General features: G+C 35.9%; 1 protein-coding gene across 2 annotated transcripts; it reads left to right on the forward strand.

Annotated features, from left to right (window-relative positions):
• The first annotated feature begins 803 nt into the window (after positions 1–803).
• LOC123875121 lies at positions 804–15298 on the forward strand. Of its 2 annotated transcripts, XM_045920780.1 has the most exons (9): positions 804–935; positions 967–1196; positions 2342–2626; positions 2948–3145; positions 3233–7502; positions 7985–8108; positions 10403–10581; positions 12050–12166; positions 12756–15298. In XM_045920780.1, the coding sequence occupies exons 2-9, from the start codon at positions 1017–1019 to the stop codon at positions 12899–12901; spliced, it is 5499 nt and encodes a 1832-aa protein (XP_045776736.1). In that variant the 5' UTR covers positions 804–935; positions 967–1016; the 3' UTR covers positions 12902–15298. The 2 variants fall into 2 exon arrangements, with proteins under 2 accessions (XP_045776736.1, XP_045776735.1); XM_045920779.1 differs by having other exon boundaries at positions 804–1196.
• Positions 15299–17314: the final 2016 nt, after the last annotated feature.

The following is a 17314-nucleotide window of genomic DNA, read 5'->3' on the forward strand; positions in this document are numbered from 1 at the left end:
CGCTAGTCGTTCGATCCGATTGGCTGCTTATCAAATTCATAGGCAAACACTGTGTGTGGTTTTTGCCGAAGCTTGCTGTCTGTTGTTCGTCACAAGCTGTTGTCACAAGTGTCTGGCGCTGGCAACACGCTTTCTGTCCGTACTGTTTGTCGCAACTCACTAGTTAGCATAATATGGATAATGGATCTCCCATTATGATACCACCAGACACTAATTGTGTGTGTGTATGTGTTCTGTTGTGGGCGGGCGTTTACGTATGCATGCATGCATGCATTGCTGTCATTTGATCCAATTGGCTGCAAGTCAAACCCGAGTCAAACATGTGTTTAAAAAGTACTCTGTGATGTTTGCCGATGCATGCTGTATGTTGTTTGGTGCAAGCGTCTGGCGGCACAGTAAAAAATACTCTGTGACCATAGAGATCTCTTTTTTTTTTTCTTCGTCTGGCTTTACACTGATTAGCCAATGTCAAGTTTGTAGTTATTTACAAGTTAGGGAAACTATATGTATAAGTATGGCCTTCGTCTGTACCGGCGCCCACCAACATACACGCGGCGCCCCCTTAGAGCGCTTCCCAGTCAGTTCCGCCATCAATAAACACCATCAGAACACAAAAACCGGCCACTTCTAACAAAAAAACACTCCAAAAAGGCACAACACGCGCGCCAGCAAACGCCACCACAGACGAAGTCCATAGAGATCTCACTAGAGCAGATACATTGTCTACCATGAACCATTGTCATTTACTCTATGGTACATACAATCTGTCATCTATGGTAAAATGTCAATTTATTTGAGAAAAATACCTATAAAATGTCAACAAAGAGCTGTAGGGAATGGGACTGTTATTAATTTTGTTACGATTTTGTTGAATCATTCATTACCACATAGTTATTTTAATTAGCCATTGTGAGTTGCGACGTGCTGTCTTCACCGCGTTGATCATTCTGCACAGAGTACATTAATTCATTCTGCTCAGTGAATATTCAGCGATGATAGCGTCTTGATTTTGCGTCATGCATCAATACAAAAGTGTGTTTGTGTTAATCCCGTGCTTTCTACTTGTTGTTTGTTTTGGAGAAATAAGTATCGAAAGCAAAGAGAAATTTTTAAATGGATTTGTCGAATATTTAAACAATTTGCCTGAGCAAATTTACACGTATGATGAAGGTGTACTTCTAAATGCGCAGAAAACAGTAAGTACCTACACACTTTGTGAGTTGATTAACGATTTCATTTTTATTTTTATGCAAGGTTATCATAAAGAAGACCTTAGGCTGTATTATCTTAATATATACTAAAAATGTACTGACTTCATTGTCTCGTCAACTCGTTATGTACTTAGTTGGGAATAGAATGAGGATTATAAAATACAGTATAACCTCTATATAACGACACTGAAGGGACTGCGCATTTTATGAGTTGTCGTTAAATGGAGAGAAGAAAAATCTGTATTAGAAAAAAAAGGGGCCATAACCTAATGGAAATAATAAAATGTGGAACTGCCAACAAACTCAATCATTTTTTTTAATAATTTAATGTTTATTAGAAAACACAATTGTGAATCGAATGACAGGAATGATCCTACAAAAATAGAACACTATTTTACTCTCTTAACTTTTACTCGATGTAATGAGATTACATTTATTATGTTCCAATACTAGTGGTTAAAATATAGATCCGGCTATTTGACTTAATACTGGTTATTACAACTAGCAACTTTTGCGACCTAATTAATTGTGGTCTCTCTCATGTTGTTATATCAGATTTTGACAGTAACAAAAATGGGAACATTAACAATTGTGTAATATTTTGTAAAAGCAAAAATGAAGCTACATCTTCACACATAAGTAATTTAGTATTCAAGTGTAGATAAATTATAATCATATCAATTGTCAGTCAGCTTTTATGATGAGAACATCAAAAGAGCCATTTTTGCTGGTGGTAAGTAGCCATGGTTGAATTCTCCCTGCCAACCTGCATCAGAGCCCAGAGGACACTAGAAATTGTAAATTCCAAAATCAAACCAAGCATCTCCCACATAGACTCACATTTGTGCCACACTTAAGTAAATTACTTAAATAATTATTACTCAAAAATTTTACTAGTTATGACAGTGTAAATACTACTGGTTAAATAGTACTAGTTACTTTATTCTTAATTGGAGCATTAGTCAGGATACTTTCCAAGATATATGTTTTTTATAGAGTTAAAATGTTCTGTTATATTTATTAATTAATTAGATAATTCATCAATAAATTAATAATTTACTTATCATATTTTTAGAGTCTCACTATAAGTTAACATTGATAACATTTTGTGACATAGTTTAAAATTTTAGGATGATGGCAATGGATGTTATTATATTGAAGCCAGACTGAGAGCTAATGACATCCACAATGTAGACTCTTCTAGATACCTGAAATGTTCTGCCACAATCCAAGATCTGGGAGAAAATGGCATAAGCATACAAAACAATCAGCACCAATGTGAAGATGATCAGGACACACAGTCAAGTGTTGCTGATGGTGATATCTTAGAGGGTGTAGCTGTAGTAGAACAGACAACTAGAGCTGTCATCCATCAACCTGTACATTTGGACAATGAAGTGCAATCAAATACTGGTGTAAGACGTCAATTATTATCTGTAATTAAATAACAATAAGTAAAGCCTGCTGTTTGGTTGATAATATGATAAATAATAATATAATTAAATTGCATACCAGAAAGTATACTTAAAGGTATTTTATTTCATTTTAACCAAACACATTCACATACTTACTCAAAACAGTGAAAAAAAAAATGAAATTTAAATATTTAAAGTTATGTTAACTAAACAGTTTAACCAGACTTGAATTTTTATTTAATAATATATAAGGTAGTTAATTATGTATCTTTTTAATATCTTGATATATTAGCTTATTCATCACTATTTTATTTTCTGTAGGTTACCTCTGGTGAGGAATTTGTTGCAGTACCTAGACGGCAATATGGTGGCGCTTGTGTAGGGTGCTCTAGCCATGTCAATCCTCAAGCGCCTGGAGTCAGTGACTTAGCAGCACTTGGCATTAAGCATTTGGATAGACATGAACCTACCACTAAGCATTTATTGCAGTCTGTGTTTGATGTGGAAAGACAAGTGCAAGTATGTTAAACAACTACTAATAATGATTAGTATAACTTTTGAGGTTGTTTAAGTAATTTTAATTTATGATCCTATTTATTGTTTTAGGTAGTTAATGGTGTACGATATACTTTAACACTTCAAGTGGGTTTTGATAACTGCACATCAACATCGAGTGATCCCTGTTTTGATAGTAAAGTGTGCAGGATATCAATATTAGAAAAGACTTGGTTAAAGTTGCCAGATGGTTCTAAATATAGAGCTGTTCTCTCTAATAATTGCACACAGGAATGGATATTTGGTGATGAAGGTGAATACATTCCAAACAATGAAAGTAATGACATTGATATGAAAACTCCAGTATATATTCAAGACAATGTTGATGACACACCTAAGCCTATTCCAGACTATGATAAAATTGCTAATACTGGCTCTGCAGATGAAATTCTCAAAGCTATACATAATACCGATATTCAGGCACAAATAAAAACAGAAAAATCTCTTACAGAGAAGGAACTAAAGGATTTAGAAGAACAGGTAATTCCACATGAAAATATATTCAAAACACCTTCAGGGGGCTTTCAAACTTTACCAAAAGGTACAGAAGCAACAAATGTTAAATTCCATCACGTTTCTGAATTTCAAACAAAACAAAATACCGATAATTCTTTTCTGTACAAACAGCCTGAATATAAACAAAGAGGCGATTTTTTAAACGAGAATAGGAAAAAAGCTATAGATGATTTGATGAATTTTTTCAACTCTGCTGGGTTTGGTAACATCCATAATTTTCCTAGAGTAAAAAGAAGTGATGACAGTGAATTAAAAGTTATGTCAGCAGATTTATCATTTGTTGGTGGGGAACGAATAAAAGATCCAAACAACTATAAATTGTTAGCAACTGAATCTTTACGACATTACTTACAATCAAATGATGTTAATGAAATTTATGAAGTAGTAAAAGTTAAGAATGTTAGCGTTCAGGTTGTTGCTGGAACGTTGACTAGAATTGTATTTATAATAGCTCCAAAAAATTCACGAGATAAAGAAATATCCTGTAGTTCGCGAATTTGGGACCGACCGTGGCTGAAATCAAAAGAAATTAATACAACATGTGATGACATTATTGGAAAGTCAGTAAAAAAGCGACATGTTCTTGGTGGCATAGCGGAAAAAGATCCCAATGACCCTCGATACAAACAATTGGCACTTGATTCATTAAAAAAGTTTTTACGAGAGTCAAAAATAACTCAACATCATCAACTTATTAATCTAATAAAAGTAACTAAGCAAATTGTATCTGGAAGCATTACCAAAATAGATTTTACTATATCACCAACAAATTGTGAATTAGATAATAACATGGAACCAACTAATTCCGATTGCACATTATTAAATTCTTCTGATGTTATTGGCTGTCATTCAGAAATTCGGGAACAGGCATGGTTGCATAAAAAAGAAATAAAAGTAACCTGTGATATAAACGATGAAAAAGAAAGGAAAAAGAGGCAGGTTCTTGGTGGTGAGAAAGAGCAAAATGTTAATGACTCGCGTTACCAATTGATGGCAGAGGAGTCTTTAAAAAAGTTTTTGCAAGATACAGGTTCAACACAACATCATAAAATCATAAAAGTGAAAAAAGTAGTAACTCAAGTTGTGGCTGGAAGTATTACCAAAATAGATTTCACAATTACACCAACAAATTGTAAGCTAAGTAATGACATGCAACCAACTAATTCTGATTGTGCAGTATCAGATCCTTCTAATATAATTAGTTGTCATTCAGAAGTTTGGGAACAACCATGGTTGAATAAAAAAGATATTAATGTTTCCTGTGATGAAAACACGCATAAAAAGAGAAGACGCTCATTGAAGGGTAAGAAAGGTAAACAAGACCCAAATCTACCAGAATTTAAATTGTTAGCGCAGGAATCATTACAAAAGTACCAGAAAAGTCAAATAAATAAATCATCAAATCATGAAGTTACCAAAGTAGAAAAAGTAGATAAACAACTAGTTTCGGGAGTAAAATTTACCATAGATTTTATAGCTAAGCTAATAATTGAATGTACAAAAAATGACCAAAAAGCGCTTGAATGCAAGCATAGTGAAAATGATACTCTATATTGTCATTCAACTATTTGGAAACGTCCCTGGAAGGGTCGTAATAAAATTGATGTGAATTGCAACAGAGATGTTAGTGATGAGGATAGTGAGAATTATAGAAAGAAGCGTAATGTAAGTTTAGGAGTGTCAGGAGAAAAGAATGTAAATAAAGAAAAGTACAAATTATTAGCTGAACAAACTTTGGAAAAGTATCAGCGGTTATCAAATGCTAAAAATATTCATAAAATTATCAAAATACACCATGTATCAGAACAGGTTGTAGCTGGAATTCTGACTAAGATAGAATACTCAATTTCCCCGACTGAATGTTTAATTGAAGATATTCCAATATCTATGGATGATTGTAATATTTTAACACCGAAAACTGTCTTACTTTGTCAGGCAAAAATATGGGATCGGCCGTGGATGACACCAAATAGAGATATTACTATCGACTGTAAAAAACAGGACTCTAAAAATAACGGTAAAAAAAATGCAATACATAGTAAAAATAGGAATAAAAGACAAGTCGCACCAATAGAAGATTACATAGACGAGGATATAAAATACTATTATGCTGATCGCGCAATACAACATATTAACGATAAGACAGATACTAATAACATTCAAAAGCTAGTTACCATCCATGCTATTCAAAACGTTACGAACATGGGAGTTAATACGGTTCGTATGTACATAGAAACGGCCTTCACTTACTGTATACGACATCAGGATGATGTGGAAATATCTAATTGTGAAGAATTAACAGGCATGTATCATAGGCTCTGCTACGTTCGATTATGGCCGTCACCTGATGATGAATTAGTCATTCAAAGTTTGAATGTCGTATGTGATGATGAGCCAGATTTTAAGAGCATCACCGGCATTTCAAAATTAGATCTTATAAAAGCATCATTGAAAGATATAGAAGCATCCCCTAAAATGAAATATAAAGTTATGCATCAAGGTGAACCGAATATTATACCAAGTCTTGATTCGCGTAAACCATTCGTATTGAGTTTTGTGATTGTTACTACAAACTGTTCAAAATACATAGATACTGAGGAAAATCCGTTTTCATGTTCTGTTGATACTCATAGAATTCCCAGATCGTGTACTTCTTCTATATGGATGGTGCCGGACAGCAAAAAAATTAAGAAAATTAAGACAAGTTGTAGACCAGATAAGCCATATCGTAGTAAAAGATCAATTTCTTTAGAGTCGACAAATGTAACGACGGATGAGAAAACGATACAAGACTTCGTTAAAGAATCGTTGGAAAAATTAGAAATGTCATCCTTACATAAATATAAACAAAGAGTTGTACAGATAAACAGTTTTAACACAAAAATAACTAAGGGAAGGTTAACAACTATCAATTTTGATGTCGGATATACGACATGTTTAAAATATGAATTAGTTGATAACATTACACAATGTGAATTTATAGAGCATCTACCTAGGAGACATTGCATTTCGCAGATTCGGGAGCGACTGTGGTTAAATAATGGAAAGCAAATAGACGTAAATTGTGAAGACGACGAAACACCATTAGAAGCCACAATCGAATTCGAAAGTGCAGAAAATGCTATGCAACTAGCAACAGAAGCATTGAAACACATCGAAGCCAAATATCCACATCCAAGAAAACAGAAAGTTGTGCGGGTATTCTCATTAGACAAGCAAGATATTGCTGGTTTACATTATAGAATGAAGATGGAAGTGGGTTACACAGATTGTCTCGCATTGAGCATAAAAGAGGATTGCAAATTGGTCAACAATGTTGGCTTAAACAAATTCTGTAGAGCTAACGTTTGGCTTCGCCCCTACGAACATCTGCCAACATACCGCGTATCTTGTGATTTCCAAGATGATAGTATGCTTGAAATCTATCATAAAATACAAACTGAGCACTTATTCTCTGATTTCCTAACAACATACAAACCAGATTATATTAATGACCATGTAGAAATGGTTAAAAGGTATGAAATATTCCAAAATAATGTTGGAAAAATTCATCAATTAAATACTCAAGAACGAGGTACTGCCAGATATGCTGTTACCCGTTTTAGTGATCTGACATATGAGGAGTTTAGCCAAAAATATCTTGGATTAAAGCCGAATCTTCGGGAAAATAATCAAATTCCTATCAGAAAGGCGGATATTCCACAAGTGCACTTGCCTGAGTCGTTTGACTGGAGGCACTACAATGCCGTCACAGAAGTGAAGGACCAAGGGGCCTGTGGTAGCTGTTGGGCTTTTAGTGTTACAGGTATGAAACCACTGCCTTACTATTTAAAATTATTTTGTGTGTTTCCTTCACGTGTAATCTTTCACAGAGGCATTCAGTGTTTCAGCAGAGAACGGATCACACTTCACATTATACTATTACAAAGGCGAAAGTTTGTGTGTGTGTGTGTGTATGTGTGTGTGTACTTGTGTGTGTATGTTTGTTACTCCTTCACGCAAAAACTACTAGACGGATTTGGCTGTAATTTGGAATGGAGATAGATAATATCCTGGATAGCACATAGGCTATTTTTTATCCCGGAAAATCAAAGAGTTCTCACGGGATTTCGAAATACCTAAATCCACGCGGACGAAGTCGTAAGCATCAGCTAGTATGTAACAAATAAGATTTTTTATTCAAATATTTTTTTACGTCATAAAAAAGTGTTATTTTTGTACGATGGTACGGAAACCTTCGTTTTCGAGTCCGTTTCGCACTTGACCGGTTTTCAATATACTGTGCAGGTAACATAGAGGGCCAATGGAAGATGCAATCAGGACAACTGGTATCTTTATCAGAACAGGAGTTGGTGGATTGTGACAAACTAGACCAGGGTTGCAATGGCGGCTTGCCGGACAATGCTTATAGGTAGGTGTCTAATCCTACTAATATTACACATGCGAAAGTGTCTTTGGTTGGTTTGTCCTTCCATCACGCCACAACGGAGCAATGCATCATTTGCATGTAATTAAAAACCTAGAGAGTAGCATATTAAGGGCATCATCTATTTAGTACAGATTTGGTTAGCATCCCGTACACGGATTCGCATTATTAGATCTCGAGTTGCGGCGTTTTGGTCCCGCATTTGCAATTCTCAAAACGAGATCATCAGGGTATGCTCTGATTGTCCTGAAAATCGCATACTGAAGTACTGGCTTGCCGTACATCGTGACAACTAAATAATATAGTTCTTACAATTCACGAAGGCGAGTGAACTTTACTTGAGGTTACGTCGTATACATGGGCATTGCGTAAGTGTGCGTGCATGTTGGACCAATCAGTCGCGAGCCAGCGCTCCCAAACGCACACATTTAGTGTACCTTACTAATACCGATACGACTTCAACACAAGCATGAGCCACTCGCCTTCGTGAATTGCAAGAACTGTAATTAATTATAAGTAATGAACCTTGGGATTTTAAGAAACCTTAATGCACGCGGATATGCAATAATTAGACGTATTACGTAATTTGGGAGCTGATTAGAGAATGATTCACAAGTTCAAGTGGTTACTCATTTGTTTTTGCTGTTTTGTATCATACTAATATGGATGATGTCTGGTCTTTGTTGGTGTTTGGGATGCCCCTTGAATTGGCTTCGAGTTTGTTATCCTTATCTTTTCACTAGCGCTCCGTCCCGACTTCATAGGAGTTTGGTTATGGCTACATATCCACAGATTTTCAGTTGTATGTTTTAATTATATTTTAAGTAATCGTGAGTCTTTGAGAGTGTTAGAAAGTAGACTTGTAGCATTGGGAACTTTTCAAAGATCTATTTAAAGGGAACATATCCTCAATACCTTGTTATACCATAGGTTTAACGGTTGACGCAGTATACCTACAGCAGAAAAGTTTTACAGAATGTGTATTGTCGCTATAACAACAAATAATAAAAAATTCAAATGTTATTTCTTGTACGATGAAACGGAATCCTTCGTGTGCAAGCTCGACTCGCACTTGATGGATTTTTGCTTTTAGCCGCTTTTTAGAGCAAGATAAAGTTGTAAAACTAAAACCCAATTACGATCGCCTTCATAAACGCTGAAATATTATAGTAAAATTGTTTTTCATCATAATCGGCCTAGTAGTTTAGGCGCTATCGTGGAACAGACAGATTCTGGATACAAAAATACACACATACGTTCATAAATACATACATATTTATATATGCTGTTAAAATCATAACCCTTCCCTTCGGCTTTGCCGTAGTCGGGTAAAAAAGATCAGTAGCACGGCACGCCACGGCTTTTTAGACAAAAAATATAAACTCTGCAGGAAATTATTGTTGTTAGAAAGTCAGACTAATATTATAAAGGCGAAAGTTTGTATGTGTGTGTGTGTGTGTGTGTATGTTTGTTACTCCTTCACGCAAAAACTACTGGACGGATTTGGCTGAAATTCGGAATGGAGATAGATAATATCCTGGATTAGCACATAGGCTACTTTTTATCCCGGAAAACCAAAGAGTTCCCACGGGATTTCGAAAAACCTAAATCCACGCGGACGAAGTCGCGGGCGTCAGCTAGTTGTTAATAAAAACCAATAAAATATCAACCAATAAATAAACCAAGAAAATATCAACTACTAAACTGTTTCTTTGGCTTTGTCGTCTATCCTGTTTTGATGTAAACAAATCAGGAAACTCCGTTTTTCCACGGTAACAATAAACATTGACTTATTAGTGACGTAAGCGTCGCGGCAATGGGTTACGTAACCATTATTTATACATTCATTGCTTATTGTTTTCTTTGAGAAAATGCAAAAACCCGTTTTAACTGCCTGTTTTTTTAAATTTAGATTTGTCACATTGATAGATTGATTAAGGCTGCTTTTCTTGCCGGCTGAATCTGGTGGTAGAGATTGGCATAACATAAGAGCAACATCTTTGCCTATAACTGCGAATATACTATGAAACAATTAGATGATGTCCGCGACTTCGTGAAAATTCCGTGGGAACTCTTTGATTTTCTGGGCTTATGTCCGTCCCCGGTTTGCAAGCTTTCTCTATTCATTCCATCGAAATCGGTAAAAGGGATAGACAGATACACTTTCTCATTTATGGTATTTATATGGATTATAAGTAAACTTTTACAAGTGCTTTTGAACCGTCAAAATAATTTACCACTAGAGGCAAGTATAGAATATGGATATTACTTTTTTACAGGGCAATAGAGCAGTTAGGTGGCTTGGAGGCCGAGAACGATTACCCATATGAGGGAGAAAATGACAAGTGCGCTTTTAACAAGACTCTCTCCAGAGTGCAGATCAGTGGGGCCGTGAACATATCCTCCAACGAGACCGACATGGCCAAGTGGCTTGTAAAAAATGGACCTATATCTATCGGTAAGTTTTTTAAGTTGCGAACAAACGAACAACTGGGACAAATGATTTTAAATGACTGCTGCCGCTCATGAACATCTGTAGCATCAGGTAAACTAACTTCCAATGCGTTGCCAGACCCTAAGAAAGCAGTTTATACGCCCGGCCGGCCCTTTGAATAGTCCCTTATGGCTGGTTCCACAATTTACAAAATATCGGACAGAAATGATCTGGCATACAGGAGATATATGCGAGAAGGGAAATTTTTATCAGTTTTTGGTCCATAAATCTATACTAATAAAAAAATTGGAGTGTCTGTCTGTAATTTCGAAATAACTACCTCATATTAAGCTCATATGGTTATTTGAACGATACCATAACTGAATCACACGTTTTTAAAATTTTTGTCTGTCTGTCTGTCTGTCTGTCTGTCTGTTTGAAAAGGCTAATCTTTGGAACGGCTGAACTGATTTTGACGGGACTTTCACAGGCAAGTAGAGGATTGACCAAGGCGTAACATAGGCTACTGTTTTAACCGACTTTCAAAAAGGGAGTTGTGTTTTTCTACCTATGTACACAGAAATCTCCGAGATTTCTGAACCGATTTGCGTCATTTCTTTTTTAATCGATAGAGGAACTTTGCGACATTGTTTCATAAAAAAATTGGAGTCCAACTCCTCAATCCTGATGCTGCAGGGGATCTGACCAATCCACGCGGGCGAAGCTGCGGGCATCAGCTAGTATCTAATAAAAGGCATTCCTTCTTAAAAACTCTGATGACTCAATATGAAAAAAAATAATGTATATTCTTAACGTGCGGGGATTCCATTTCATTATATATTATTGTAGAAGGGGCATCACCTTAGTTTTCAATTCAAATCGTAATAAGGTTATTCCTATAAACAAGTAGTTCATTTCTTGATGTTTAATTGGGGCAATACCTAACAAGGTAAAGTTTCTTGGGTTTGTTTGTCCTATTGACCTTGAGAAATACTGGGACAAAATGTAAACAACATTATCAATGTCACTGGCGATATAAAATATAAATTAGGTCAGCTTATTGCGAAAACAATCAAGCTTAATTTATTGCAATAGTATTTACATAAATTGTATCAAACAAGATAAAGTAAACTAAAATTCAATTACTACTCTTAAAAATACCACCATGGAAAAACAGTTCATACTTATTTACCTGATACAAACTTTGCAGATTGCAATAATTCTTCTCGCGCTATACTTATCGCATGTTGATGATACTATGTCAGAAACATATATTAGATCCCTTGGACACATTCATCTTAGGCTGAGATCTATAGAGCGCACTTTGACTTTGCTCAGACTTAAGACACTGTTAAAACGAGACAGCGTCATCCCGCCGGCATAAATCTGTCTCGTTTTAATTGAAACTTAAGTCTAAGCAAAGTTAAAGTGCACTCTATAGATTTCAACCATAGACCTAGCAAAAGTTCATTTGGATTTGATTTTGTTATAGGAATAAACGCCAATGCGATGCAGTTCTACGTAGGTGGCGTTTCACATCCGTGGAGAATGCTGTGCAACCCAAGCAACCTAGACCATGGTGTTCTTATTGTTGGCTACGGAGTCAAAAGTAATTATAATATAATGTTATCTTCTATCTATACATATAAGCGGTGATAGCCTTATAGTGGTAGACGTCGGCCTCCTACATGGGAGTCGGGAGATCGATCCCGGGCACGCACGTCTAACTTTTTGGACTGAACCTAATAAAACTGAATATACACCAATGAAATACAGGCCTTATTGCTTGACGTTAAGATTTTAAATACAAGAACAACAAAGACTCTTGCTATCTCGCTCATAATTGCCATGTACAAAACGTGGTGCGTAGGCAACAACCGCAAATGCGCTACGATTGAGTGAGACATTTTCGCGTCATTCGAAAATAAGATTTCTGCGCAGGTACAGCGGCGTAACTTATAAAAGTAGTAGTACTGTGCAAACAGTTTTTTTAAAAATTCTCATTTAGAGAGCTGAGTCACTAATGCGACCATGTGGATCTTGTAAGTCTAGACTAATTATAATACTTAAAAATAGATCTAAATACTATTTAATGATTATTTCTACGACTTATATTACTACGGACCATCCTGTACATACGTTTTGCGTAAAGACAGTTACTTCAATTTATAATTTTGCTGTATGTCAATTATTTTCAGACTACCCGCTATTCCACAAGCGTCTGCCATACTGGATAGTGAAGAATTCTTGGGGCGCGCGCTGGGGCGAGCAAGGCTACTACCGCGTGTACCGAGGAGACGGCACCTGTGGCGTCAACCAGATGGCGAGCAGTGCGGTCATATAGTCACACACATTACACGCTCTGCACACGTCACACTTTTTATAGATTCGATAAAATTGGCCCGATAGTATTGACGACTTTCATTACATTGTTTTGGCCGATCTTTTGTAGGATGTGTGCGTTTCATTTTTGCCGACAAAAAATCGGTCACTAATTGTCGGACGTGGGCAGAGCGCCTTATATGTACTATTGTTACTCCCGACTACTGAATAGTAATTACTTGTTAAAGCTTACAGTTTTTCACCTTGGTTTGGTTTCTACACACGAAATTCTATAAAAGTAACTTAACGCTTAGTCACATTAAATTTCCCCATCATTTTGTTTTACTGAAAACGTATAGTACCCAGCAGTAATTTAAGAAGGATATAATCGGCAGCTTCGGTTTCATACTACGTTGAGTCTGACAAGTCAGCGATAAAACGTCACAGGTATGAGTGATAGAGACTGCGCTCTACAGAAACGAAGCTGCCGAGTGTGCCTATTACCTCTTTCTGAAGCTCGATGTGTAATTTTTCCTTCTGAGTACTGTAGTTTTAGTGCTTTGGAAGCTTTTCAAGTTAACATATGAGCATTTATGTAATTTTATTCATTACTCGTCCATCCGTCGTCGTCGTAAAAAGGCTTCCTTTTTATTCACCTGCAAAATCACCCACCCTGAAATTGATGAGGGTACATCTAAGAGTAAATCTGTATAATATTGAGAAAAAACAACGTAAAAAAAAATCAGTTTTCTCCAAGCGACACGTTTCTCTAGTATGCGTGAAGAGTAATTTGAGGCTGTAAGAGGCTGTGTTAACAAAATTTTGAGATATACTTTTACAAAGTTTTGCAAGTTACGTTAGTAAATGTTAATAGATACAAAGATATAGAGTTTTAATACGTATTCTATCATCGGTTCTTATGATTTCTTATCTCACTTTTAGATCATTTTTTACATTGTTATCTTATGTAACTCGTTAATTTTCATTTTAAGTTTATTAATAATTGTTTTTGTAATTTTGATAAGACCAATTAAACTGAGAAAAAAATCGGTAATTAGTAATAACCATGGGCAATAACATAGTATTAAGTTAACATACTTAACGTTGATATCGTCATGATCGCAGCAAGTGACGGTATGAAACTTGTGGAGACAAAACTTCCTAGTGTGTAAGCGCCCTTATAGTAAATTGTAAGCGCTTTATAACAATAACTTCTGTGCCATACTTTTCTAACATCACACTGTTATAATTCTTATGTTATCAAAACTTTCTGCTTATTGTAGATGTGTAAAATATGCATCTATTGGTGTTTATTCAGTTTTACACAAATTCAACTCGACTAATGGCCAAAATTAATGCTCAATCTATCTTTGACTTGTTCGATAAGTTACTTAGTAACGCTGTTATTTGTCAAAAAGACATTTGACGAATAACAACATTGCTAAGTAACTTAGCGACAGATTACAGATAGATTGATTTTAATTTTGGCCGATATTTGATATGTCAAGTAGTATCCTGTTCTTTTCCGCTACAATCACTGGGTAATGGACTCTACTATGCAAACTTATCTTTAGTTTATTAGTTTATCTTAATCTTATGACTAACGAGATGTAGTCTTATCGATCTTCTAATACTCTACTAATACTCTTTTTCATTTATGAATCTCATTTTAGAAAAAAAAAAAATGCGTTCGTATTTGTCAACTCATTAGCGAGTATCCCAACTGCGATAACTAGTAAATTACTAGCTTTATAGTGAACGGTCTGTTTAAACCGATTTATAATGAATGAAGTAAATTGACAGGTTTTAAATGTAAAAAAATGACGCTTTAACATAAATAATAACTATATTTGCCTACTTATTAGTTACTTTGTATTATGTAATGTCTGGAAAATCAAATAGTTGCATTCATCATTGTATAATAATAAAGATGCTATCTGCAATAAATCTTAATCAACTAAAGGTTTTACTAACATTGTTACTGCAAGAGTATGTAAAACGTATCAACTTCTTTTTATTTTAATTTGTGATTAACAGGCTTTAAGTAGGTACTTTGCATGACCTTATTAATCGTGTATTACATATAAACGAGCAATTCTTGTAATATATTCTGTTTAGTATAATAATATGTAATTGGTTTCATGGAAATGGCGCTAAAGATTTGGCTGACATTGTGTATTTAGCTAATGTTTTATTTTCCAAAAATGTAGATAGGTGTCATCGTTGAGTTCCCGCGGGAAATCAGGGATAACACCAATCAAATGGAAAGAAGCCGAGTGAAACTCGGTCGTGCCCAGTAATTACTCAATAATGATTATGAATTTAATTTGATAAGTAAATATTAGTCATACCATTTTTATAAACTTATATTATTTGTAAGTTCACGGTTTCAATAAATAAAACAATTTTGCATATTTTTTTTCTGCTTTTTATTTGAAAACCTGAAACCCCATTAATTATATTATATTATAATTATTTATCAAGTAACATAGTTTTTTATATCATGCAATACTAAGGGTCATAGCCGACTGTGGTTTTATTTATTTTCAACAAAAAAGAGCAATATTGGTTTCGTGCTCGTAAGCGGTTGACGGCTCGTTTGAGCACTGCACATTCCTCTATCATTAGCTTATGTAGGCACAAATTATGCGGTTAGTTGTAGTAGATTATGTAGTTAACAATAAAAATACAAATATAAAATCACTACAAAAAGTTATTATAATATGGTGCGTGGGCACCTTAAAGCTTCCGAATAACCGCACCTCAGTACCCATTACCAAACAGTAAATGTATATCCCTCCCGTCCTCACCTATGGTGCTAAAACGTGGACACTGACAAATGACCTTGTTCACAAATTCAAAGTTGCTCATCGAGCTATGGAGAGGGCTATGTTAGAAGTTTCCCTGAGGGATAAGATCCGAAAAGAGGAGATTCGCAGGAGAACCAAGGTCACTGACATAGCCCAAACTATTAGCACGCTGAAGTGGCAGTGGGCAGGCCATGTCTGTCGTAAGGGCGATGGCCGTTGGAGCCGAAAAGTCCTTGAGTGGAGACTGCGTTTAAGCAAGCGCAGTGTAAGACGACCTCCAGCACGATGGACCGACGATATAAAGCGGCTGGCGGGAAGTGGCTGGATGAGGAAAGCTGAGGACCGGGTGTGGTGGCGCTCTATAGGGAAGGCCTATGTCCAACATTGGATATCCACAGGCTGATGATGATGATGATGATGATGATGAAATGTATATATCTATACTTAAGAAGTATATTCACCGCAATCTTAATTAAAAATGCTTGCCAACTCCAAAACCGGAAATAAAACTCATGAATAATTTAAAAACATTCAAATTCATCTTACAAACCCTTTAGAAATTGTCACCGTTGTATTTTATCTGCATATTTATGCAGCTTGCCCCATTCGGGGTGTAGGTACGTTCGCCGCCCTACTTCCGCGGCCTCGCCGTACAATACCTAGCCAACTAGTGCTTATAGGTTGTACATAGTATCACTACCTTTATTTGAACTATAACCAGGACAAAAATACGGACTCTATAGTTCTTGAAGTTAGAATAGTCAAGTCTAAAGCTAAACTACTATGCATAGATCTGTCATCATTTTGTATGGAGTAGTTCACGTAGTAGTAGTATGGACGGGAAAGGAACGGAGCCGCGGACTAAAATTCACATTTAACGCACTTAATGTTAATTTCAAATAATAAGTAGGAAACTTAGGCAGGACCTTTGCTTTTAAGGCTGATATCAGCTAAAGATCATAGCTGAAAAAAGTGAATTGTGGAATAAAAGCGAGAGCATAGCGAGCCCGAACTTCTCACTTTATTTTTTTTGAAAGTTTGCTTAGGTACCTTCCTATATAAAGAAAGCGAACAGCCAACCGGCGCCCAGATTCTGAATACCTGCCGAGTGCCACCTCATGGTGGCTGAGTAACTGCCGAACAGATGCCAAATAGAAATTAAAAAATATTTCACATAAAGGGGTCTAGACTCTAGAGCTTCAAACTGCTTTTTACCTACGGATCATAAACCAGTCCTATCTATTTGGTATTTCCAAGATACCTACTAAAGCTACAGGCTATACCTAGACAACCGGGGCGGGCCGCCCGCGCCTTTTCCGCTCCAAAATCACTAAGTAGCCACCTGCGAATTGAGATTTATTTATTTGCAATGCTATATAAATCCTGCTCGTTCATGGTGTCTAAAACACTGTAAGATATACTTACATTCAAGAAAAGAAGAGTCCAACGAAATCCGGAGGGATGGTTATCCTAGTGGTAAAGCTACCAGACATTCAGTGCTTCGCCTTCGTCTAGGCGCTCTATTGAATTAAGAACTTCACGGAAACCAATTGAATTACGTCATATTATATACTAAGTTGATAAACTTGATATTACAGGATCGATTTGTAAGAACATGGTAAGGA

Source organism: Maniola jurtina, chromosome 19 (assembly GCF_905333055.1).
Source record: "Maniola jurtina chromosome 19, ilManJurt1.1, whole genome shotgun sequence".
Lineage (NCBI taxonomy): Eukaryota > Metazoa > Arthropoda > Insecta > Lepidoptera > Nymphalidae > Maniola > Maniola jurtina.